The 24,728-nt window shown below is 42.8% G+C and overlaps 2 protein-coding genes, 1 long non-coding RNA gene and 1 other non-coding gene across 13 annotated transcripts in view; 2 read left to right on the top strand and 2 right to left on the bottom strand.

Annotated features, from left to right (window-relative positions):
• Positions 1 to 5,948: 5,948 nt before the first annotated feature.
• On the bottom strand, positions 5,949 to 7,279 carry LOC144376004 (uncharacterized). Its single transcript, XR_013435992.1, has 2 exons — positions 6,573 to 7,279; positions 5,949 to 6,114 (listed from the first exon to the last, which is right to left on the bottom strand). It is a non-coding gene; the product is annotated as an uncharacterized LOC144376004 (long non-coding RNA).
• A 59-nt stretch (positions 7,280 to 7,338) lies between these two features.
• Positions 7,339 to 15,617, top strand: Amz2 (archaelysin family metallopeptidase 2). 2 transcript variants are annotated; one of them, XM_021728428.3, is made up of 9 exons: positions 7,339 to 7,428; positions 7,888 to 7,970; positions 8,278 to 8,369; positions 8,901 to 9,183; positions 9,564 to 9,737; positions 9,822 to 9,950; positions 12,331 to 12,494; positions 14,157 to 14,333; positions 15,425 to 15,617. In XM_021728428.3, the coding sequence occupies exons 3-9, from the start codon at positions 8,355 to 8,357 to the stop codon at positions 15,572 to 15,574; spliced, it is 1,092 nt and encodes a 363-aa protein (XP_021584103.1). In that variant the 5' UTR covers positions 7,339 to 7,428; positions 7,888 to 7,970; positions 8,278 to 8,354; the 3' UTR covers positions 15,575 to 15,617. The 2 variants fall into 2 exon arrangements, with proteins under 2 accessions (XP_021584103.1, XP_005328298.1); XM_005328241.5 differs by having other exon boundaries at positions 7,384 to 7,491.
• A 1,909-nt stretch (positions 15,618 to 17,526) lies between these two features.
• Arsg (arylsulfatase G) overlaps positions 17,527 to 24,728 on the top strand; it is a 118,353-nt gene continuing 111,151 nt past the window's right edge. For 2 of the 9 annotated variants that reach the window (XM_040268536.2, XM_040268535.2), the window contains exon 1: positions 17,527 to 18,584. The gene's annotated coding sequence lies outside the window, so the exon portion shown is untranslated. Of the gene's footprint in view, positions 18,715 to 24,728 lie in introns of all 9 variants that reach the window. The other 7 variants (XM_040268539.2, XM_040268538.2, XM_040268534.2 and 4 more) reach the window with 5 other exon arrangements.
• Trnav-cac (transfer RNA valine (anticodon CAC)) lies at positions 24,528 to 24,600 on the bottom strand. Its single transcript has one exon. It is a non-coding gene; the product is annotated as a tRNA-Val (tRNA).

The raw sequence follows: 24,728 nt of genomic DNA, 5'->3' as shown, positions 1-24,728 counted from the left end.
TCTTTGTCAATGTTAGTGATGACCATTTATTCTCAGGTTTGCAAAATTACAAACAATGCTGTGATGAACATCCTTATACACGACATATTCTTTTTGGAATGAGAAGTAGACAGAAGGATCAGAGTGTGCAATTTGGGAAGTCCCATACTGTCACAATTTTGTTGAAAACTGCATACCACAAAAAAAGTCAAAAAGTTCAGTTGATGTTCATTTGGGTTATTTCTGAGAAAAAGGATCAGGCATGATTTGGTTCTTCTGACTATTCTTCTAAGTAGGTCTTCTTCTTCTTCCTGATGTTGACTAAAACAGAAGTTTTTACATTGCACATTGTAATTTTTTTACACCATGTCACTGTCACCTCTGCCGATGCTCTTTCCGGTTTCTTCTGCACCGTTTCTTATTTCCGTCTCTCGCCATAGAGCTCCCAGGTAGTGGGAGCAATCGAAAGGTGCTGTGCACCTTTCGATTAGCCTGTGCTGTGCCTATGTCGGCAAGAGGAGGACCCCACAGGTGTTCATGGGAGGGTTGCCTCTCCTCCCACAAAGGTTGGCTTTGAGGCCAGGTGTCAAGAGCTCAGGCCACCACAGCCTGGAGGGCTAAGTGGTTTCCATCTAGTGGGGAGGAATCCTTGAGGGGCACCTGAGAGCCAGAGGCCTTTCCCCGCCAGGTCAGAGCAGAGGTCCTGGCTTTGGGTCACCCTCCTTCCGCCTCCTGGCTGGAGCGTGCCTGCCTCTGTTGGCTCCCAGCCCTGCCCCGTCCAAAAGGAAGCTGGTTGTCTCAGGGAAGCAGTGTCCCCTCCCCAAGACAGTCTAAAAGGACACAGAGGATGCCTTCAGTGTGCCCACAGAGGCCACCGAGGCAGTGGGCAGTGCTGAGAGTCCTCTTTCATTTATCCGCCTTGTTCACTGCCCTGCCCCCCACTTCTAGAGACTGCAGAAGGGGAACACAAAAGCAAAACCGAAAACCCTGGAGAAGATGCCCTGCAGGGGACCACACTGTCCTCCCTGTGGCTGGGGAAGTCGCCTGGGAGACCATGGCAGCCTCCCGTGGTCACAGAGGTCACTGGCCTGGGACTTTTTTCTTTCCCTCGTGCTAATTTTCTTTCGTAGCTCCCGCCGAGTCCTCCCACATGCTAATGAAGGCCCCTTGGAACTCCCAGCTCCTAATTCTCAGGAAGTGACAGTCTTAAAGCAAAAACTGAAGTCTGTCTCTGATCAATATTTTAAACCCACTGTGTCCATATGCAATTTTATATATGATAGTACATAATAATAATGTATACGTAGGGAGAGATCAGACACACCCAGCAGATTGTGGTAGTTTTTGAAAACTGTCTGAGGCACAGGAAAAAACTTGCCTCCTAAGACATCAAAGAATTGCAAAAGAGGCCACCACACTCAGCAGAGGCCTGACTGACTGCTTAGCAATTTGTAGTCTGGCTGCTGATAAGCATCTATTCGCTCCAGTAAATAGAAGCTGAAGTAGAACCATAACATTTGTTCCAGGAAACAGCAACCGAAGTCACGAATCATAAATAATAAAGGATGAAAAAAAATCTTCTTTTTAGCTAATGGACTGAAAGATCTCTTGCTTTCATTTCAGCTAATGGCTTCTCTCCCTCGGCACTACCAGAGCTGGCCATTACAGGGGAATCGTGCCTCAGTTTGCAAACAGGACAGAGTCCAAAAGATGACTTTTAAGTTGGCTGCTGTTTGAAAGTAAAAAAACCGCTCCTCTGCCAACCCGCCCCCCCCCCCTGCAGAAACCAGCTTTGTCAGTGTGAGGTTGGATTGCACAGCACCTTTCGATTCCTGCTGTGGGGAGCGGATCTTTGTGGGCAGGTTCTCTGAGTGCAGGAGGGAGAAGACAGATGTTGGCTCCTTTACACATAGTCTTAGCTCTGAGCATAATTTACACACAGACATCTGGTTCCTGGGCTCTATTCTTTGGTTTACAGCACCCTCCTCTAATCTGTCTCATCTCCTCTGGGCTGCTTTCCTCTCCAGGGTGTCTGTGACCCTAAATGACCACCCCTCTTCCTGCTTCCTGCCCAATCACATATCTATTTCCTCGGGGGAGTTGATATCAGCTGCGGGCTAGAGGAAAAGCAAACCAAGCAGATATTAATTCATACTAGCGGGTGAATGACTAAGAACCTCTTCATGTATTCTCATGTTAAAAATGGGTTGGTTGTGACACTTGAGAGTCTTTTGGCAATGGGGGGTTAAAGTTTCAGAATTTTCACACATATTAGGGAGACTCTTGGGTTTTTCTAACTGCATCCTGCTTCCAGAACACTGACAGTTAGGAAATGATCCTTTACTGAAAAACCAGGATGGCCACAAAGTAGAGACTCCCTGGCACATTGTGACTCAGCTGGCCCTCCCCCTGAAAGAGCTCTTGCTTTTCATATAAAATAATATATAATAATAATTTATATGTAGAGAGAGATTACACACACACAGCAGATTGTGGTAGTTTTTGAAAACTGTCTGAGGCACAGAAAAAAACTTGCCTCCTAAGACATCAAAGAATTGCAAAAGAGGTGGCCCTCTGCCCCTCACCTCCAAGAATCCCAGGGGACAAGCCAAATTCACACACACAGAATCCTCCACTGTCTTTTTGTGTGTGTGTGTGTGCCACCCAGTGAAAACTCAAAAGCTAGCCAGGGATTACCAGATGTTTATGGGAAGTTCTAACATGAGGGGAAAAGTCCAAAACAAGAAACAGCAAAACAAAATTGCAAAGGCAGTATGCTTAATTTCTAAAGAGAGATAAGAGAAGATCATGAAATGAGGAAGGGTGTGTCTTAGTCCGCTGAGGCTACTGTAACGAAATGCTATAGACCCGGTTGCTCACAAACAGCAGAAATGTATTTCTCACGGTTTTGGATGCTGGGAAGCCCAAGAAGGCACTGGCAGATTTAGTGTTAGGGTCCTCTGAGGCCTTCTCTCCGTGTCCTCGTGCAGTGGAAGGAGTGGGCTTGCTCTCTGGGGTCTCTTTTATAAAGGCAATAATTCTACTCATGAGGGCTCCGTGTTCATGACCTGCTCACCTCCCAGAGACCTCCACCTTCTGATCCATCACTTTGGTGATTACGGTGATTATGTTTCAAGTTAAGGATTTTATGGAGATTACAAACATTCAGGACACAAAAGAAGTCACCATCATATCAAGAAAGGGCTTTTGGTAATTAAAAGAGAATGTTTAAAAAATAACCAGTCATGGGCTGGAGATATAGCTCATTTGGTAGAGTGCTTGCCTTGCATGCACACGGCCTTGAGTTCAATCCCTAACACCACAAAAAATAAATAAATAAAGAAAGAAAGAAAGAAAGAAAGAAAAATAATAAAAATAGTCAGTGAAATTTCAGAAAATAGTACAAAAAGATAGGTGGAAAAATGTGAAAGAAAATGAAGGCTCCAATATCCAGCTAAAATGGTGGGAAAGAAATTATCAAAGAAACAATACAAGAAAATTTCTCAAAAGGACAGAGTCTCAAGATTGAAGGGTCCACCAAGTAAGCAAGACAATGAGGAGGAAAGACTCCGACAAGGGCAAGTCTTTAGAAGGCTTCAGAATTCAAAAGAATGAAGAGGAGACCTCAAGACCTCCCTAAAAGTAGCAGGCATCACACAGAGAACTAGAGTCACATGGCATGAATGTCTGAGTAGCAAGACTGGAAGTGAGAAGAAACTGGAACTAATTCTTTATGACTCTGAGGGAAAATGATTTTCAACCTAGAATTCCACATCAACCCAGGGAACATTCGCCATCAAATACAAGGACAGAAAGGAAACATTTTCAAATATGCAAGATCTCAAAATATGTCCATGTACCTTTATTCCAGAAGGTTCTGGGGGATGTTCTGGTGAAGCCAAAGGAGTAAGCTAAGAAAGGGGAGGACACAGAATTTAAGAATTAAGAAACGAGGAAGCCAGTAGAGTTGAGGAGTGAATTGCAGACCCAGGTGACAGCTATGCAGCAGACCCAGGAGGACCAGCTTTAGATTGGAACAGTGGAAGGATGTTCCCAGAGAAAAAGTGCAACCATTGCCCTTGGGCTATGCAGAAAATGGTGATGAGTCTGTAATAGAGATGATGAATCATTAAAAAACAAAAGCCTAAATAATCAGGATGTCAAACAAAATAAAACAAAACAAAACACAACTCAAGTGGCTAGGTAGGGTGGTGCACATCTAAAATCACAGTGAGGCTGTGGCAGGAGAGTAACAAGTTTGAGGCCAGCCTTGGTAACTTTGTAAGACCCTGTCTCAGAGCTGGGGATGTGGCTCAGTGGTAGAGGGCCCCTGGGTTCAATCACCAGTGCCAAAAAAAAAAAAAAAAAAAACAAACAAAAAAAACCCCAAACTAGTCATGTATGTTGTATAATTTTAAAAATAAATAGTACAAATGAAATGATAATCAACTCCAGGATGAAATAAAGAGTTCTACAGGAAAGAAAGCACAAGCCGGATGCAGTGGCGTAAGTCTGTAATCCCAGAAGCTTGGGAGGCTAAGGCAGGAGCATCGAAAGTTCAAAGCCAGTCTCAGCAATTTAGTGAAGCCCTAAGCAACTTAGTAAGACACTGTCTCAAAATAAATAAAAAGGGCTGGGGATGCGACACACAGCTCAGCGGTTAAGTGTCTCTGGGTTTAATCCCTGGTACCAGAAAAAAAGAAAGAAAGAAAGAAAGAAAGAAAGAAGGAAAACACAGACACTACATGAGACTTGGCTCTGCAGTGAACAATGTTTTCATAACCATCGTAATACAAATACCAACTACAGATTCATCCCAAATTTGTGACAGCACCCCACTGAGAGGAATGGGAGGTAGGATGTATTATGGGCGTTCGGTCCCCATCTATCATGGCAACAAATCAACAGATGGCAACTACAATGAACAGATCAAGAAGGCCTACTATACACGTTGTTTAGAAACATGGGGACACATCAGGGACCTCAGCTGAGGTGCTGACAGCAGTGTCTGTGGGAAGCTGGCCTGTGGAGTGGGGACCATGGCCTCTCATTACAACTCTTTTAGTACTTTTGAGCTTTTAAAAACATGTACTTGTTGTATTTTTATATGTATATTGTTTTAAAATAAAGTTAATGTACTAAGGGGAACCATGATAGTTTGGTTTTCTATCTTGATGAATCCCTAATTAGTGGAATATCAGAGTAAGGAAAATTTAGAGATTGTAGGGTAAAAGAACCGGGGAGGGGTTACAGGAGTAAGAAGCAAAAGGGAAGCAGGGAACGCTGCCATGCCAGGGATGGCTTGCGTATTTAGGTTCCCAAACACAATGCTTTTAAAACACATTGCTTCTGGACTATAAAAGTAATAAACATTTATTATAGGCACTTGGGAAAGTACAAATGAATAAATAAAGAGGGAGAGAGAAAAAATCGAATCCCACCCCAAATCTCATTATACTTAGGTAATAATTATTATAACTTGTTGGCACAACTTCTTATAATAAAAGAGGGTTATACTACATAAATATTTCTCTGTTGCACTTTATTTCCTCTTTGTATTTTTCCAGGTAACTGTTGTCTTTGGAAAATGATTTAAAATGACCTCTTGGTGTTCCAATATATGAGTAGATATCAGAAGATAGCCATTCAGTCAAAAGACACAATATCCAAAGGAAGTCATTTGGTCCTCCCAAATCCTGTGAGGTCTGTGTTATTATTATATCCATTGCACAAACTAGGGAGGAGACCATTACAAAGTTAAATAATTGCTGCAGGTCACATGCTAATAAGCAGGAGTTCTAGGGTTTCCCAGGCAATCTGCTCGCCTATGTTTATGGACCACACTTACAGACAGACTGTCTGGAAACTAGTCTATTCAGTCAAACACACATGCATGAAGGCTGCTTCTGCTCAAGCATTGTGGGAATGATGCCTCAGCATTTTCCAGCTTAAAACTTTGAGAACAAACATGGCATGAATGTGTTTTATTGAAAGATGGTTACAGGTACTATTGCATATGAGCGCTGAGACTTCAGAAACAAATTTTGAGATTTCAACATCCAGGAGGGTCAACAAATAAACAGAGGCAGAGGTGACTAATGTAGGTGAAGAGACCAAACACCTGGAGTTAGTGTCCTGTAAGAAGACAACAGCTGAAATCAAGAAACTGTGTGTCCTTCTGGAGGCTGGGAAGGAGAATAGGATGGAAAAAAACCCAGAGTGTGGTAAAATGTTCTGACTTTCAAGAGAGTAGGGTTGCTTTGAAGTGATGGGACAATACTGATAAGTGAAAACAGGGACTTACGAGTGTTTTTTGAGGGAAGTTTGAGAAGAAAGGGGTCCAGGGAGGAAAGTTGTGTCCCTTAAGGTGAGGTCTTTGAAGAAATCTAATGGGAAAAGGTGAGTTTGGAGAAACAGGTTTATAACGGGACAGGGCTTCTTCAGGGTTCCTCTGCAGGAAGCTCTATCACCAACAGGGTGGAGTGCGGGGTGAGTCATAGGCAGAATGAACCGATTTGGGTAGTAAGGTGGGGGTGGACCTGTCTGGAGATCACCTCCAGGTCCGACATTTCAAAGGGAGAGGGGATACTTACTAGGTAGCTATTTTAAATTGGGAATACGCGGTGGCATTATCCAGCTTGTCTGCTAGGCACTGAGACGCATGAAGGGCTCTACAGCACACAAGGGGGCCAGGGAATCTTGCACTTTGACACAACTTCCCTGGGCCCCCGCGGACCTCGGGATTCAGAGCTCTATCCTTGTCTTGCATGAGATCCGCGAGGCCCCAGAGCGTGAAGGGCCTGCGCCTAGGCTGCACATCGGGCTCAGTGCACGCCTGCCCGCCCTACACAGCCTCTTGGCCATCGCCTTCCGGCTGCTCAGCCCGGTGAAGTCGCCCCAGTCGGCTAACCAAGCAGGAAGGGAAAGTCCAGTGGGTGAGGGCACGGGCGAGCGTGCGCCCTGGCTCTGCGTCAGCCCGCGGCCACCGCTGACTTATTTCCGACTTGCGTGGTTAAGGGACGCCGAGGGCGCGTCTCTGACCCACGGTTCGCTGAGCCGCCACCCACAGGCCACCCCGGCAGCGTCCCAGCACTCCCTCGGGAACTCGGTCGCGGCGCCCCCGCGAGGGCGAGAGAGGACAAGACCATGGCGGGCGCTAGTTTTGGCGTCTCGCTCCCTTCCTCTGCTCCGGGAGACCAGAGCCACGCTCGCAGATCGAACTCCGGGATCCAGTCTGCCGAACCCGCCCAGCGCTCCGGGGCAAGGCGAGAGGGGCGTGGCGCGGACGAGGGGGTGGAGCCAGAGGGCAAGGGCGTGACGGGTGGAGCCAATGGGCGTGGGCGCGATGGGCGGGGCCAATCGGCGGGCTGGGCGCGCGGCGCCGAGGGCGAGGCGCATGCGCGCTGGGGCGGCGCGGAAGGCGGGCGGGCAGCGGCGAGGCCTGTCGGGGTGAGGGCGGTGCGGTCGGACTGTTCGGGTCGGCTAGGCGGCTGCCCGCGCTGGACCTCCCGGGTTGGAGAGGCAGTCTCGGGGGAGGGATGCGGAGATGGGGAGGCGGCCGCGGCAGAAGCAGCGGGGGCAGGTGTCTCCGGGGAGCTGGGCCCGGCCTTTCAAGATGCTCCCCAGGGAGAAAAGGAGAACCGAGAGCCCCGGGGAAGGCCCTACGCCACCCCGCCACACCGGGCGGGGACTGGGGTCGAGCCCAAAGTGCGAGTTGACGAGGGCCACCTGCTAGTTCCGCCTTGCCTGGGATGTTCCGGCTTTAGGACCGAAGCATCCCGGGCCTCCACCCTTTGCAGTGACCCTCTGCTGCGCCCCCTGTCCCACTTCTTGGGCATCTCGGTCCAGATGAGACCTGGGAAGCTGGAGGAGGTCTTCCGACGTTTGACACCGCCTTTTTTATGTTAGGGTGAAGACACCCTTCACAGCACCTTCCGGACATGCCTGTCCTTGTAACGTAAACACTTCAATGGGAGCCTTCCTTTTTAAAGGTAGGTATACTATAGAGGCCACATCTTGCTTTACATTTTATCCTGTAAAAATAAAATGTTGGGCCAGACACTTAAGGAGTGAGGATGATCCTGTGCTCATGTCAGAGCTTTGACCGAAAAGACCTTTGGTCTGGAATTTTTGCCACCCCCCTGAACCTGAGATAGAATTCAGAGGTTCAATTAGAGAAGAAATTAAGTCTTCTCATCAGTTTTCTGTTATCAAACTGAAAAAACAAATCTAGATAATGAAAAAATATTATAGGATCCAGACAGAGATGTTCAATTTTTTTTCCCTTTTCTAACTCAGAAAGCCTCATGGTGTACCATCTGTTTGCCTCACTCAAGGGAAGGATGAAAGCTCTACATAGGAACGTGATGTGATGGATGAGACCTGTCACTGTGAGTCTTCTGGCTTTTGATTAGTCATCTGATGTCTTCCCCAGTATATCATGACTCTGAGATGATAATTTCAGTGGTTGAGGTATATCTTGTCAACCTGAGTTAAATTACAGAAATGGGCATTTACATTAGTTCTCTTTTTGTTTGTTATTGGTATCCTTGAGTCATATTGGAAAGGATAAGTGTTTTTCATGTGGTCCCAATGAGTCAACTCATAATATTGTGATTATGATACAAATGATAGAAGGCAATTGGATATCAGTGCATGCTCATATAGTCACCACTAGTTTTTATAATGGAAGCAGGTTCCATATGTAAGGGAGGAGTGAATTTGATGGTTTTCTTTTCCATTTCTTAGATACTGTCCCCAAGAAATTAGAAGTAGGGGCAACTTTCTGAGGGACCACTCTAAGACATTAGGAATTAGTAATGCCATTGAAGAGAGAAAGCAGATATGTATATGAAGTATAGGTAAAGTCCCCAAGATAGAGATGCATTTTATCTCTCACTACATGTTTTTTGTTTTGGCAGATGCAAGTATTACGTCACTCTGAACAGACACTGAAAAGAGCTCTCATCTCTAAGAACCCAGCGCTTGTGTCACAGTATGAGAAATTAGATGCTAGGGAACAGCAATTAATGAAGGAAGCCTTCCAGCCAACCAGTGATCTTTATGGACCTATTATTTTGCAATCACAATCAGACTGGATAATCTCACATCCTGAGGCTCCTCAAGACTTTGAGCAGTTTTTCAGTAATCCCTACAGAAAGATACCCTCTCCAGAGAAGCACAGTATTTATTTACTGGCCATTGGTATATATTGGAAATATGATGGTTTTAGTTTGGTTTTGCTGTGGCTCTGTGGTCAGGGATGGTTTAGGCCATTGGTCTATTCAAGTGGGCAAATTTTTATGGCTTTTTAAATTTCTTTGTGGTGGGGATTGAACCCAAGGCCTTGTGCATGCTAGGAAAGTGATCTTTCATTGCAATAATAGAAGTTTTGTAGCTAAACTGACTTAAAAGTGAACCTTTTATTTCTTTTTATCCATATTTTCTTTTATGTGTCTTATTAAGATATATTGAAAATTTGGAGTTTTGTTTTTGATTCCAAATTTTTTATGTGTGGATTGAGGTAAAGACTGAATATTAGAATCATTTTAAAATTTGTCTTTAATTTTTTTCCCCTATTATAGGATCTCTAGGAAACACCAGAGTTATCAGTGAAGAATATACTAAATGGCTCAAGGGCTACTGTGAAGCATTTTTCTATGGCATGAGTGTAAAACTCCTAGAACCGATTCCTGTTTCTGCCACACGGTGTTCTTTTAGAGTGAATGATCACACACGCAATTTACAAATCCATGCAGGTGAATTAAGCAACTTTGCAATTTGAATTAAGTAAAGGAAGTATATAATGTAAATGTACATACGTATGTTTTTTTTTTAAATAGGGCATATCCTGAAGTTCTTAAAAAAGAAGAAACCTGAAGATGCTTTCTGTGTTGTGGGAATAACAATGATTGATCTTTACCCAAGAGATTCCTGGAATTTTGTCTTTGGACAGGCTTCTTTGACAGATGGTATTCCTTTTTCACATTGTTGGTAAAAAAAAAATGTGTCTTCTAGAGAATATTTGAAGTTGTTTTTTTTTAAAAAAGGACAAAATCCAACTAATAATATTTTTTTTTTAGTTTGTGGTTTTGGGGATTGAATCTGGAGGTGCTATACCACTGAGCTACATCCATAGTCCTTTTTATTTTTTATTTGAGGCTGGATCTCACTAAGTTGCCAAGGCTAACTTTGAACTTGGGACACCTGCCTCAGCCTCCCAGATTCATGAGAAGTACAGGTGCGTGCCACTATGCTTGACTTTTTTTTTAAACTTTTTTTTTCTTTGTGGTACTGGGGATCACATGCTAGGCAAGTGCTCTATCACTGAGCTACATCCCCAATTCAATAATAGTTTTAATATATTAAAACTACATAGTAATTTCAGTGAGGCATCATTCATGCCATCATGAGGACTATGCTGTCCTTAGATGCTGAAGTTCTGGGTTCTTTAGTAAGCCATTCCCACCCTTGAGGTAATAACACCTATTTCACACAGTTATTTGGATATAATTTACATAACAGTGCCTATCCATAAAAAGTGCATAAAATAGTCTGCAAGGTGACGCTGGTCTGTAATCCCAGCTGCTTAGGAGGCTGAAACGGGAGGATCCAGGATCATAAATTCAAGTGGGGACACTTTCTCTGGCGAACGTTTCTTTCTATTTAGAGGTGGAAGCTTCTTCTCACCTACTCCTTCATTCTCAAGTCTTCATTCCATGAGGTTCCTTATGCTGCCACCCCTATGACCCTACCCACATGCTTTCTTGTAGACTGGGGTCACTGCTGTTTTGGTAATTTTTGTGATGTGAGCTAGCTTTTCATCAAAAGTTCCTCCTTTTATCATTAACCTGATAGAGATGGAAACATTAAAAATAACTTAAAAACAACTTGTTTGTTTACCTAGATATTGCTGGCTAATTTATCTTATGTATTTGGGAAGGTCAGGAAACATTCTGCCAAGCTTTCTTTTTTAATCCTTTTTTGGGGAGAGGGTAATATTTCATGATATACATAATGTAAGAGATGGAGGATCACAAGTTCAAGGCCAGCCTTGGCAACTTGGCAAGACCCTGTCTCAAAAAATAAAAAGGACTGGGGAGTAGCTCAGTGTTAACCCTGCTCTGGGTTCAGTCTCCTCAAAATGTATGTGTTAGCAGGACTGATCTGCTGTGCAGTAAGACAGTATTGCACCACAAAGAACCTTGTTTTCCCTGAGTGTCCAGATTGGTATTTTTTAGTCTATAAACATTACTAAAGAAAATAATCTATTTGTGGAAACAGAAATGTTCTTACTAAGACATGTTATATGAAGTACACTCATACTTTGGCCCAGTGGAGGTCACTTGTGATACGTGATTAGATGTAATTTTTTTCTGAACTTCCAGAATGCCAGCCTTCCCTAATTTTTAAATAGGGAAGGGCATTTACATTAGTAAATTAGTAGAGAACTAATGTAAATACCCATTTCTGGCATTTTGAGCATGAAGTGAAGAACATTCTTTTTGAATTAAATTTGATTGGACAAATTTACTATGAGTTTATTTCCTTACCAAAAAAATTTCAGGGTAGGCATTACTGGGTCGAGTGTTGCGCAGCATTCAGGAGCTCAGGGTTGTAGCCCCAATACAGCAAAAAGAAAAAGGTGATAATGTAAACAAGTAAGGTTATAAATCAGTCTCCTGTACAGTGAGTTATATATTAGACTGTGTTCTTCGAGCACACAAAGATGGTAGATTCTAAATGTTACACAGGAAGTCAGCGACAAGGGTATTTATTCTGATCACCCATACCAGCTGCATAGTAAGAGTTGTGCAGTATAATTGGCTGTATTCTTGTCTTGTATTCGTAAAAGGAGTTGCAGGAGGGGAAGAGGCTATTCTGTCTGAAGTCATGGTCCGGAACATATTTTCAGGTCACCTGGGCAGGTGCAGGGTATGAGGGAAGGCCCACAGCCCTTATTTATATGCATGAAACTGGAAACTGTTGTGTTCCTAAAGTAAAACCACTACTGTCTTTTGTTTATGCGGTTATTTCTCATGACTCCTTTGGAAGTACTTGATTTCGACTATTCTTTGAGAAGAAGACTTCTTTTGTGAAACTTGGAAACTTCCAAATTCGCTAGATTTGACCTTAAGTGTACCGAGTTTTATAGGCAGGGCAAACTGGATAACAGGTGAAGATTTTGAAGGGGAAACATCCTCCTTTGTGTTGGCAAACCTTAAGGGTATGGGACTGTGAACACAGTAACGCAGAGGTGTCCTCACTGAGTGGATATTCTGGAAAGCTCTGTTTTGGTCTTTCCTTCAGGAATCTTGCCCTCATTCTGTGGTTGCTTTTTTCTTTCTGCAGGAGTGGGGATATTCAGCTTTGCTAGATATGGCAGCAATTTCTATAGCTCACATTATAAAGGCACAGTGAAAAAGCTCCATAAAAAATCTTCCAATGACTATGCCATTTTTGATAACTACTTTATTCCTGAAATCACTAGTGTTTTGCTGCTGCGATCCTGTAAGGTGAGTTTAAAAAATCCTGTAGCTGGGCTGGGGATGTGGCTCAAGCCTTAGCGTGCTCACCTGGCATGTGTGCGGCCCGGGTTCGATCCTCTGCACCACATACAAAGATGTTGTGTTCACCAAGAACTAAAAAATAAATATAAAAAAAAAAATCCTGTAGCTTTTTTTTTTTTTAAATAAGATCTTCATTTTCTAATCATATATCATCAGCCCTTAAAGTAACATTATAAGTGAGTTTGTATCTTTGTACACTTTTGGTGGATATTGCAATAAAAACAGTCTAACTGGATACATTTGAAAATTTATAATATCAGTGACATTTTTTGGTCCTGCTAGTACATGCAGCCTTTGGCTATATTCTTGTCCTATTTATTGAATTCCTGAATCCCATTATGAGTAGGTACCCTACTCCTTCAGGCTGATCATCAGGTAGAACTGCCTCTCTGAGGACTTTGGGGAACCACTGTTCTCTGCCCTTTTAAGGAGAAAAGGCGTTTGTTTTCAGGGCTCTAGGCAACCCTCGACTGTAGTTCTGAGATAGATCCTGATGTCTATCTCCCCATCCCTGGTCTTTGGAAAGCTGGTCTCCTTATTTCCCTCCCTCCATAGCCAGACGTATGGTCGTCCTCTTCAGTTAAAGAGTTCTGCTTTCCCCAGGGTTGTACTTTGAAGTACACCTTTTAGAACTATGTTTTCTTCATGCCCCCAACCAGGGATTAAACCCAGGGGTACTTAGCCAGTGAGCCACATCCCCAGCCCTTTTTATTTTTTATTTTAAGACCAGGTCTCAATAAGTTGCTTAGGGCCTTGCTAAGTTGCTGGGGCTGGCTTTGAACTTGTGATCTTCCTACCTCTGACTCCTGAGTTGCTGGGATTATAGGCATCTACCACTGCGCCTAGCTAGAACTGTCTTCAAAATCTGTGCCAAGAGCCCCCTGCATAAAAGCATCACCGGATGTACTCACTAGCATGTAGATCCATCCCCATTCCTCCTAGACCTACTGAATGAGCATCTCAGATTCTGAACTGTAACAAATATCCACCTGGTCTAGGGCAAGGATTCTCAACCAGGAATGATTTTGCCACCAGAGGACATTTTAACAATGTCTAGAGACTTTTATTTTTAAGGTCCTGGGGATTGAATGTGGGGTGCTTTACCACTGTACTATATCCACCTTTAAATTTTTTTTTAAATTTAATTTGAGGCACGGTTTAACTAAGTTGTTGAGGCTGGTTTCAAACTTGTGACTCTCCTGCTTCAGCTTCTCTAGTGACTGGGATTATAGATACGTACCCCTGTACCTATCTGGAGACATTTTTGATTGTCACAACTGGAGAAGGGTTCTGTCATCTGGTGGGTGGAGGCCAGGGATACTGCAAAACATCCTACAAGGCCCAGGGCAACTCCCCACGATGTGGAATTAACATGTTAATAGTATGGAGGTTGAGAAACTCTGGTCCAAGGGACCTAAATAAGGATAATAAGGAAGGCATTCAGATACTTAAGAGAAATGAAGGACTACTAAGGCTTGGAAGTTTTGTTGATAATGGTAAGGGAGTTGATTCCTTTAAATCTGTTTCTTGGAGAAGTAAGTAAAAGAAGTTATGAGCCATTGTTTGATAATGGTGGCTCTGTAAAACCACAACATGAATGTTTTGCAGACTTTATCCCATGAGATTGGACACATATTTGGACTGCGACACTGCCAGTGGCTCACATGCCTGATGCAGGGCTCCAACCACTTGGAGGAAGCTGACCGTCGTCCTCTAAACCTGTGTCCTATCTGTCTACGCAAGTTGCAGTGTGCCATTGGCTTCAATATTGCAGAAAGATACAAAGTAAGTGTGGCGTGGTGGTGGAGGAGGGAAGTGGTTATCTGAGTAACAAACTGACATTTTCAATTAGCTCCTTCTCTAGAGCTGTAATTTATCAGAAGGAAATTAGTGTAAAGATAAGCAGGAAGCTGTGGTTTAAAAAAAAAAAGACATGCAAAGAAATACCTTCCTTGAAAACTTCAGGTTGCCTATGCCTATCTCATACTTGCAGTTCTATGAGAAATGGTAAAAGAAGTTTCTCTTCTCATCTAATTAGGGCGAGAGAGCTTGACTGACTTTGCAGAACAAAATACATGTCAGTCTGTGTAGCAAAGTTCATTAAAAAAACTAACTAAATATATATAAACATATGAGCGTGATTTATCTTTCCAAATATGTGACAGAGGTTGTGATGCTCATTAGGAGAAAAGGATGATTTTCTTTAAGAAGAAAGAGGGAAGGTACCAAATCTCAGTGTGCATGAGTGTGTATGCCCACACGTATATCAGTGTGCATTCTGTGGTTACTCATGGGTAACTGCTCATTCAGGGGACTGCACTTAAGTGTCTGCATCCATGCCTTCACACGTGTCTACCATGCTTCTGCATATACTTACGTGTGTACACATAAGTGTTAAATTAAAGGCATAGCATAGTATACCTTATGGGATAATTAGCAAGTTGAGAAAAGAAAATTATTATCCTGCCACCCTAAAATAAGTAGTGTAAGAATTAGTATATTTTCTTTTCACCTTTTTTCTTATGCATACTTTTGAACACAATTTACAATTATATTTTGTATATTTTAATATGTCCTGTTTTATTCTGTGTATTTTTTTTAATACTTAGTTTTTAGTTGTAGCTGGACACAATATCTTTATTTTATATATTTTTATATGGTGCTGAGGATTGAACCCAGGGCCTCGCAAGTGCTAGGCCAGCATTCTACCACTGAGCCACAACCTCAGCCCCTCGATGTGTTGTGTTGTATTCATAACCATCTTTATTTATTAAGTGCAACATTCTCATCCCAGGTCAAGATAACCTGATTTAGACTCAGTTTTCTTTTCTTGCCTAAAACAACGTTGCTAACCTGTGAGTCTTCTGTTTCCTAAGGCACTGGTGAGGTGGATTGATGATGTTAACACACCCAGAGCAACTCCGAAACCTAGTTGTGAAGATAATGTGCATTTACCGAAACCTGTAGAGGCCTTTCAGGATTGGAAAGAGTGGATAATGAAATGCCTTGCTGTTCTCCAAAAATGAGTACCTTCAGATAGGAGTAAATAAAGTAAATATTTGCACATTATGCTCTCATTTGGGTTGAAAGCTTCATTGGAATGAACTGTGTACTGACTCTGTGCTGGGTCAGAGTACTGGAATAGAACTTCTCGAAGCACCTGAACTGAACTGAGGCTCATCTGAATAGAAAAACTCCAAGACCTCCTTCTCTTCTTGTTTACTAGCCCTGACTGTGGCAGTGAACACATTGTTTCCATTCTTCAAATATGTTTGTGTCTCAAAGAGAGTTAGGATTAGCAGTAACTAGTAAGTAAATAAATACTTTAAAAATAGCCATATATGTCCCAAGGAAAGAACCAATACCATTTTCCAGGGATGCTTTTGTTTTTAGAAGAGATGCTGTCCCTTGAGAGGAGGCCCAGCCAGACCGCCTTTGTGTGCGTTCATGGCCTCCAACTTTGCTGTCTGCATCCTTTTTCTGTGAGCCTTTCTCATCTCAGGCATGCCTTACATCTTCCTTCTTCTTGCTGTTTATCAGCTTATATCAGTTTTTAATAAAGTGTGATGTCCTCCCCAAAGTATTTGCACATGACAGTAGCAGTGATACCCATGAGAGAACCATGCAGTTCTCAGCTATAACTCATTAGTCGTTTGTGAGGGGTGTGGCAAATAATGTGTAATGGCATTGGTTTGTGTGGGTTGCACTTATTCCATAGGCTTAAAACAGATTTTGAGTTTTTTGTCTTTTTTTCCTGATACTGGAGGTTGAACCTAAAGATGCTCTACCACTGAACTACATCCCCAGTCCTTTTACTATTTTATTTTGAGACACTTACTTACTAAATTGAGAAACTGGCTGTGAACTTGTGATCCCTCTGCCTTACTTTCCCAAGTCATTGGGGATTATAGGCATCGGCCACCAGGCCTGGCAGGTTTCAGATTACTTCTGTAATGTCTTTCACTTTTTGCATTGTAAAGTGTTAGAGATGGAGAGTGAGTACAATGGGGTTTCCTGTCAGGATGCTGAGAGTGGCCATGATGGCCTGTCAGGCTGTGACATCAACCAGTTCACGGTGGTGAACAAGTTGAAAGCCTCAGACTTGACAAACCACCTCTGCTTGGTCAGTGTATCCCAGAAATCTAGAAACTACAGTGAGACATTTTATTGGATGCCAGTGAGCTGACAGCCATTTCCCACTTTCCTATCTTACCTTCAGGATAAGACTTAAAACAGGGTATTTTTTATTTTTTTTAAACTCTGCAACCTAAATTCTTTCATTGTTATTTAGAAGCATGTAAATTTTATGGATTCTGTTATGAATTTTCTTTCCTCCTCAAATAATTTTTAAACCATGGATTGAACTCAGGAGCCCTTGACCACTGAGCCACATCCCTGCCCTATTTTGTATTTTGTTTAAAGACAGGGTGTCACTGTTGCTCAGGGCTTCCCTGATGCTGAGGCTGGCTTTGAACTCTACTGCCACTGGGATTACAGGTGTGTGCCACTGTGCCTGGCAAATAATATGCTTTTAGTTACCACCCATTCATTTATATTTTCTTACAAGGTAAGCACAATTTTAGTCTGGTAGGCTAGCATTAATCACAACCCTAGAAGTTCTGATTTCCTTGGTCAATAAATTAGGGATTACAGTTAACTGGACAAGGTATAAAATCCATTTGTGCCTGGTCTGCACATGAGACTGGACAAGGTCGATTGAAACAAATCATTCCCTCTTGTTAAGAATCATTCCCGGGGCTGGGGATGTGGCTCAAGCGATAGAGCGCTCGCCCGGCATGCGTGCGGCCCGGGTTCGATCCTCAGCACCACATACCAACAAAGATGTTGTGTCCGCCAAGAACTGAAAAATAAATGTTAAAAATTCTCTCTCTCACTCTCTCTCTCCTCTCTCACTCTCTCTTTAAAAAAAAAAAAAAAAAAAAAAAAAAAAAGAATCATTCCCTCTTGTTAATTGCTGTATATAACTAATTGTGTACACTTCTGGACAGTTTCTTAAAAGTGAAGTTTAAAAATATGATTTGTCTACTGCAACTACATTTTAATGTTCTATATTTAAATCATAGTTTCAAAAAATAATCTTCACTAAATGACCAGAAATCCAGGCAGGTTTTTGCTCTGCAAATGCTGAATGAACATAGTATTGAACTACTAAAGATTTTCCACTGCCTAAAATACTACTTTAGAAATGTGAACTTAAAATGCTGTTCAGTTATAGGTCCTGTTCTGGATTTCCATGGAGTTAGCAGTGTATCTTCAATCGAGGGAGAGGATGAAATGGTGACATTTCAGTCCACACAAACTTCTACAGGGAGTGTTAAATAGAGGGACTGGGCAAGGCTCATCCATCTGTTCTTGTCCGTCTGCTTTTTTTAAGCATAAATTTCTCTGATAAGGTTCTTTTATTTATTTAGGTGTTGTGGATTGAACTCAGGGGGGCTTTATCACTAACCTACATTCCTCAGTCCTTTTTAAAAAATTTTAAGACAGGGTCTCGCCAAATTGTTGCAGCTGGCTTTGAACTTGCGATCCTTCTGCCCCCATCTCCCCGAGCCATTGGGATTACCAATTTGAGTCACTGACCCCCGCCCCATAATACTTTAAATTTCCAAGCCCTATGAGTTATAGAGGGCCTGGTTGTTTCTTCTTCAGACCCAAAGTGCTAAAATCCAAACAGGCAGCTCTGGGACTGCTATAGCTGGCCCTGCGCTCGCTCGGGCCCTCCCCGGCAGAGCAGGAAGCGCTTCGCTGTCCGGGCCGCGCTCTGGCGTGCAGGCGCGGGACCTGCAGCTGCCAGCAGCCGCGCCACCTGTTTCCGCCCGCAGGGACTTCCCCTAGCGGGATCCGAAGCGTGGAGTCCGCAGCCGGCCTACCCCGGCGGGCGTCGGGGACCCAGGGTAACCTCCTCCGCCGCAGCCTCCGGTGCAGGCCTGTCTCAGGGGAGGCCCGTGCCACACCCACGCGTGCTGCGCTCTGGGCTTGGCCTTGGAAAATCAGGATGGCGATGGCAGCTGAGCAGTGAGTGGAACCAACTCTCGGGTAGCTCATTTACAATGTGCTTCATTTAAAAGTTTCCATCTTCGTCACTTTCTAGATTCTGAGATCTAGAGCAGCACCGTCCAACAGAAATATCATACAAGCCACATGTGTAAGTGGCCTCTTTGGCAACTGCAAAAAGAAGCAGGAGGGATTAATTTCAGCCACATAGTCAGCCAATGCATCCAAAATACAACATGTAATCATTATAAATATTAAGAGATTTTTTTATATTCGTTTTTCATATCAAGTCTTGAAATCCGGCGTGTATTTCACACTTACAGCACTTCTCGGTTGAGATGGGGCACATTTCAAGTGCTCAGCCCGTGTGGCTTTTGAGTGCTGTCTTGGACCACGTAGCTCCAGATTAGTACAGTTTCTAGGCTGTCTGTAAAGATGTACCCATGAAATTGGGCCAGTAGGAGAGGAAGGCTCCTCTAAGGGTCAGGTAGTGTCCTCTGGTAGCACAGTGAGAGTGAACGGGCTTGGGCACCCAAGGGTCGCTGGGTGCAGCCTTGACTGGGTTTTCCCTCATGCTTTTATTTTCTGGCACAGATAGCTTCCTACCCTCCCCTCTGGTTGCCAAAGGCCTAGTATCTCCTTGAGATGAATTTTCATTTTTGGAAAGCAGTTGTAAAATATTCATAATAGGGAGACTGTTGAGTCCATTTGTGGATGCAGAAGCAAGGCCATGTTAGAGGTCAAGCAAACTGTGGATAGTTAAACCAATGACGAAAATGGGATCAGAGCCCACGGGTCCTGATTGTGAGTCCTGGGTTGTTTTCGCTGTGCAACGTGATCTCATGGAAGGAGAATACCACCAGCCCAAAACCAAACCAATTTTTTTTTTTTTCAGACTGTTTACAAAAGGGCTTATAAGATTAAACTTTCTTTCAACTTCTTTTCTATTCAAGTGGGGCCATCTGGGGTTGCTCAAAGTCAGAGAAATCATCCATGTACTCTTTGCCTTAGAGCCTCTGCCGGCGTGTTCACACACACACACACACACACACACACACACACAAGAAAAAAGGTACACTGTTTAGAAAAGCAGTTGTTATCAGTAGTTGAGGCATTAAAGGATCATAAAAAAATGTCAATATGGACTGGGGATGTAAATCAGGGGTAGAGTACTTAGCTAGCATGCATGAGGCCCTGGGCTCTGTCCCCAATAAGAATTTTTTAAAAAGTGTATTTCCAAATAGCAAAGAGAATTTTGAATGTTTCCAACAAAAAAGTGATAAATGGGATGATATGCCAGTTACCCTGATCTTATCAGTAAACATTGGATACATGTAATGTCACATTGTACCCCATAAATATGTGTAATCACACATATGTGTAATTATATATGTCAAAAATAAAAATATATATTCAAAATCTTCTGGAAAACAGGTGGTTAAAACAGAATCCACATGGACAATATGTTAAATCTCATAGCCCTCCATTTGCATATCTAACCTACTGTTAATTTCTGCTCATGGATGCGCTTTTTCCCTCAAGCTGATACAGCCACATAGGACACTCCTGCTGGGTTCCTTGAGACCTCTCCTCAGCTGCTGGACCAGTGGGCTCTGAGCATAGTGCTTCAGTGTCCTAATGTCCTCTACCTTTTTTGTAGCACACTGGGTCTCTTGAGCTTTATTTGTAAATAGATACCAGTTTTTTTTTTCTCATGAGGGAAAAAAAAGTCAATGAAAAATGATGAGCTCATTCATTCATTTACATATTTTTCATTCAATAATATTTATGGAACATCACCTGCTGCGTGTTAGGCCCTATTCAAAACCTTGAGGATATAAAACAATGAATAAAAATCTGCTGTCCTGCCAGCAGGTGGTGCATGCCTGTAGTCCCTGCATCTTGGGAGGCTGAGGCAGAAGGATTGCAGAATTGAAGCCAGTTTCAGCAATTTAGCAAGGCCCTAAGCAACTTAGCAAGACCCTTTCTCAAAATAAAAAATAAAACAGGTCAGGAATGTGGCTCAGTGGTTAAGTGTCCCTGGGTTCATTCCCTAGTACAAAAACAAAACAAAAAACAAAAATGAAAAACTGTGATCCTAATGTATTAGTGGAAGAAACAGATAACCAAGGAATAAACAACTACTTTTATGTCAAAGAATAGAAACATACTATTTTGGATAGGATAATCAGGAATGCCTTCGTAGGTAGGAGATATTTGGAGGTGACCAAATTAAAAGGTTACACCACATACACCTCTAAGTGAGGGTATATCAGGCAAAGGGAACCTCAAGTGGTGTGGCCTGAGGCTTAGCATATTTGGAGGCAGGGGAAGTACTGGCATTGGGAGTTCATCCAGTGCCCTTCCTTAAGGACCGATGTCTGGGGCTGGGGATATGGCTCAGTCGGTAGAGTGCTTGTCTTGCATGCACAAGGCCCTGGGTTCAATTCCCAGCACCACAAAAAAAAAAAAAAAAAAAAGAAGGACCGATGTCTAACTTGTGATTTAAAAGGATTATCATGGCTGCTATATGGGAAATTAAGTCTGGGTTGTGGGTAGCAGGAATGGAAACTGGCAAACAAGCTAGAAGATGATGATAACAATCCAGTTAAGATGATATTGGCTTAGATCAAGGGTGTGATGGAGTCTGCTGAAGCATTCAGGTTCTGTCTATATTTAGAAAGGCAAGCTGATGGGGTTTGCCGGGGAGGCGGGGTTGGAGGAGGAAGATCCAGAGTTGCCCTGGGGACATTTTACACTGGAGGTGCCTGGTTGATTTCCATGTGCTGCCACGTGGGCACCTACAAGGCTGGAGCTCAGGGGCAAAGCCAGGACTAAGGTTGTGGAGGAGATGCTTAAAGCTCCGGCTGGATTCCAGGGTAGCGAGGCCCCAGGTGGCTGGCATGCTTGTTGTTCTTGTTACTGGAAAGGCTTGTGAATGATATAAATACATAGCCACAGTTTGTGTTTTCTCTCAATAATCTTTGGCGAAGCGTTCTGGATATCAGCCTTGCTGTCTAATTTGTCCTCTAGGAAAATAGGTGCTGAAGGAAATTTGAGTGTGAGAGTTTTTGCATGAGTAGATATAGCAAAGTTGCAAGTTCTCTGTGCCCTTCCAGTCGTTATAAAAACTGGACACCAGGGGGACCCATTATCCTTGGTCATTTGTAGAGGAGGTCCCAGCGGTCGGATGTGCTTGCAGTGGTTTAGGACACATACCTGCATCCAAGACAGATGTGAAGAGAGGGACAGCTTCTCTTTTCTCAATGCAATGTATACCTGTAGGAGTGGTCTTTTAGCGCATAACCTGTCTGAATTGTCTTTAAGTTGACTGTGTTCAGTAATGTTCATAACCATTTAAAAGTTTGAAGCCATGACTTTTGAACTCTAGATCCCTTTTACTTAAAAATAAGGATCATGATATCCAGGTATGGTGCTCTAAGCCTATAATCCCAGCTACTCATGAGACTGAGGCAGGAGAATCACAAGTTCAAGACAAGCCAGGGCAACTTAGCAAGACCCTATCTCTAAATAAAAAGGGCTGTGAATGAGCTTAGTTTTAGAGCACTTGCAGAGCATGCACCAGGTCCTGGGTTCAAGTCTCAGTACTGGAAAAACACAACCAAAACAAAAAACAACAGATCATGGTGATTTTAAGTTAGAATATTTGTAGCAGAGAATGAATATCTAAATGTAATAAGTACCTTCAGGTGACTTGAATCTGGGCCATTGAAAGCTGGATGTAGAATGAATTTTCTATTTTATCCCTTGGGATTAAGGTAAAGGCAAGGCAAAGCAAATAAATGCACGAAAACTACATAAGACAGCATTGAAGCATAGAATCGATGACTTTGTTAAGAGATTCAGAAGCATCATTTCAGTTAAAGATGCATTTATCTTAACAGGACATATGATCATAACTCATTTTTACAACTGGAGTAATTTTACTTTTGGGGAGGGAAACCATCTATGTTAATACTGAAACATTATGAAGTTTACAGGCTTAAGACAGAATCTCTTTCATCATGGATATAAAAACTGAGAGTTATTTCATGAATGAGTTTTGGCTGGCTCATCTTTCCTGTCCTTGGGATCTAAGAATGACTTTGACCACAGTGATCCTTTCCTATCAATCAAGATTGTTATTTTTCACGATTGTGCTACTGGCTTGGAGCAAAGATCAGAAATTATTGTCCACAGGGAAAAACCAGTCCACCACCTATTTTTAAAATAGCCCTCAAACTAATAATGACTTTAACATTTTTATGTGATTGAAAAAAAATCAAAAGAATATATCATGTGGGAGAGTTCATATGAAATTCAGGTTTCAGCATAATAAAGTTTTATTGAAACATAGCCACACTCATTCATTTATATATTGTCTGCGGCTGCCTTTGACCTACAACAGCTGCGTTGAATAGTTGCAACAGAGACTTCATGATCCAGAAAGCCATGACTGTTCACTGTCTGGACCTTTATAGAAAAAGATTGCCAGCCCCTGGCATGGAAAGTCTGTGCTATTTACTCAGGGGTTAGATAAGCCTTGCCTGTAATCCCAGCAACTCAGGAGGCTGGGGCAGAAGGATCGCAAGTTTGAGGCCAGCCTCACCAATTTAGCAAGATCTTGTCTTAGGATTAAAAAGGACTGGCAGTGTGGCTCAGTTGGCAGAGTACCCCTGGGTTCAACCCAAAACAAAAAATAAACATTGTTAGGACCATTCTATAACTGAGTTTAGATAGTTGTGTTAGCTTTCTATTGCTGTGACAAAATACCTGATATAAATATTTTAAAAAGGAGGAAAGATTTATTTTGGCTCATAGTTCCAGTTTCCTGTCTATGGTTGCCTAGACTTGTTGCTCTGAGCCTGTGATGAAGGGGAACATCAGAGTCACTCACCTGCTGGTGGCCAGGAAGGAGAGACACACACAGGGAGGCAGAGAGGGAGGGGTCAGGGTCCCAAGGCCCTCTTGAAGGGCATGGCCCAGTGATCTAACTTCCTCCCGATAGGCCTCACGCCTTCACTCTCTCGTAGGGCCACAGGCCGCCAACCAAGGCTTCAGAACTTGGCCTTGGGGAACATTTAAGATATAAACTCTTATAATAGTCTTAGCTATTTGCCTTCACTACCTTTTCTTTTTGGCAGTACTAGGGCTTGAAGCCAGGGACACTCAACCACTGAGACCTTCTTGAGACTGACTGGCTAAGTAGCTCAGACTGGCCTTGAACTTGGGGTCCAGTGCCTTTTGACAGGCTTATTTAATTTGGGAGTCATATCATTTCCTTCATATTTCCAGTGCTGGGAATGGAACCCAGGGCCTGGTACACAATAGGCAAGCACTGTACCACCAATCTCCATTCCAAGTTCCTCATTTTTTATTAAAAATTAAGTTCAGGTACCAGGCTTGGTGGTGCACTCCTGTAATCCCAGGATCTTGGGAGGCTGAAGCAGGAGGATCAAAAGTTTGAGGCCAGCCTCAGCAACTTAGCAAGGCCCTAAGCAACTTAGCAAAACTCTGTCTCAAAATCAAAAGGGATGGGGATGTAGCCCAGCAGTTAGACATTGCTGAGTTCACTCCCCAGTACAAAAAAAAAAAAAAAAAAAGTGTTCAACCATTCCTTTTATTCACATTTCAGTTCATAGCTCAAAATAGGACTCTTCACTTGATTATATTGTAACATTTTATTTCCCTCTCCTGTTATGCATTACTGAATACTTGCCTTAAAATTATTTGCAATTTTTATGTTTTTAAGATAGAGAGGGGGAGGGAGGGAGGGAGAGGGAGAGGGAGAGAGAGAGAGAATTTTTTAATATTTATTTTTCAGTTTTCGGTGGACACAACATCTTTATTTTTATGTGGTACTGAGGATCGAACCCAGTGTCCCACGCATGCCAGGTGAGCACGCTACTGCTGGAGCCACATCCCCAGCCCCATAAAATAAGGTGTTTTTTTTTTTTCTTATTTTGATGGTGCTGGGGATTGAACCCAGGGCCTTGTGCATGTGAGGCAAGCACTCTACCAACTGAGCTATATCCTCAGCCCTGCAGTTATTTTTAATTTAATTACTTTAAAAATTATTTATGGGAAAGATCCAATAAAAAATAAAATTGTCCTGATTTTTAAATTTTATTTATGCATTACTAGAGATTGAGCCTAGTCCTCTAT

Source organism: Ictidomys tridecemlineatus, chromosome 3 (genome assembly GCF_052094955.1).
Source record: "Ictidomys tridecemlineatus isolate mIctTri1 chromosome 3, mIctTri1.hap1, whole genome shotgun sequence".
NCBI lineage: Eukaryota > Metazoa > Chordata > Mammalia > Rodentia > Sciuridae > Ictidomys > Ictidomys tridecemlineatus.
The sequence above is the reverse complement of the archived record's forward strand: the minus strand, read 5'-3'. Positions and strand labels throughout refer to the sequence as shown.

Coding starts and splice junctions, on each gene's coding strand:
- Amz2 (XM_021728428.3), top strand. Junction 12,495..14,156: donor TGCTGCTGCGATCCTGTAAG/GTGAGTTTAAAA, acceptor AATGTTTTGCAG/ACTTTATCCCATGAGATTGG. Junction 14,334..15,424: donor ATATTGCAGAAAGATACAAA/GTAAGTGTGGCG, acceptor CTGTTTCCTAAG/GCACTGGTGAGGTGGATTGA.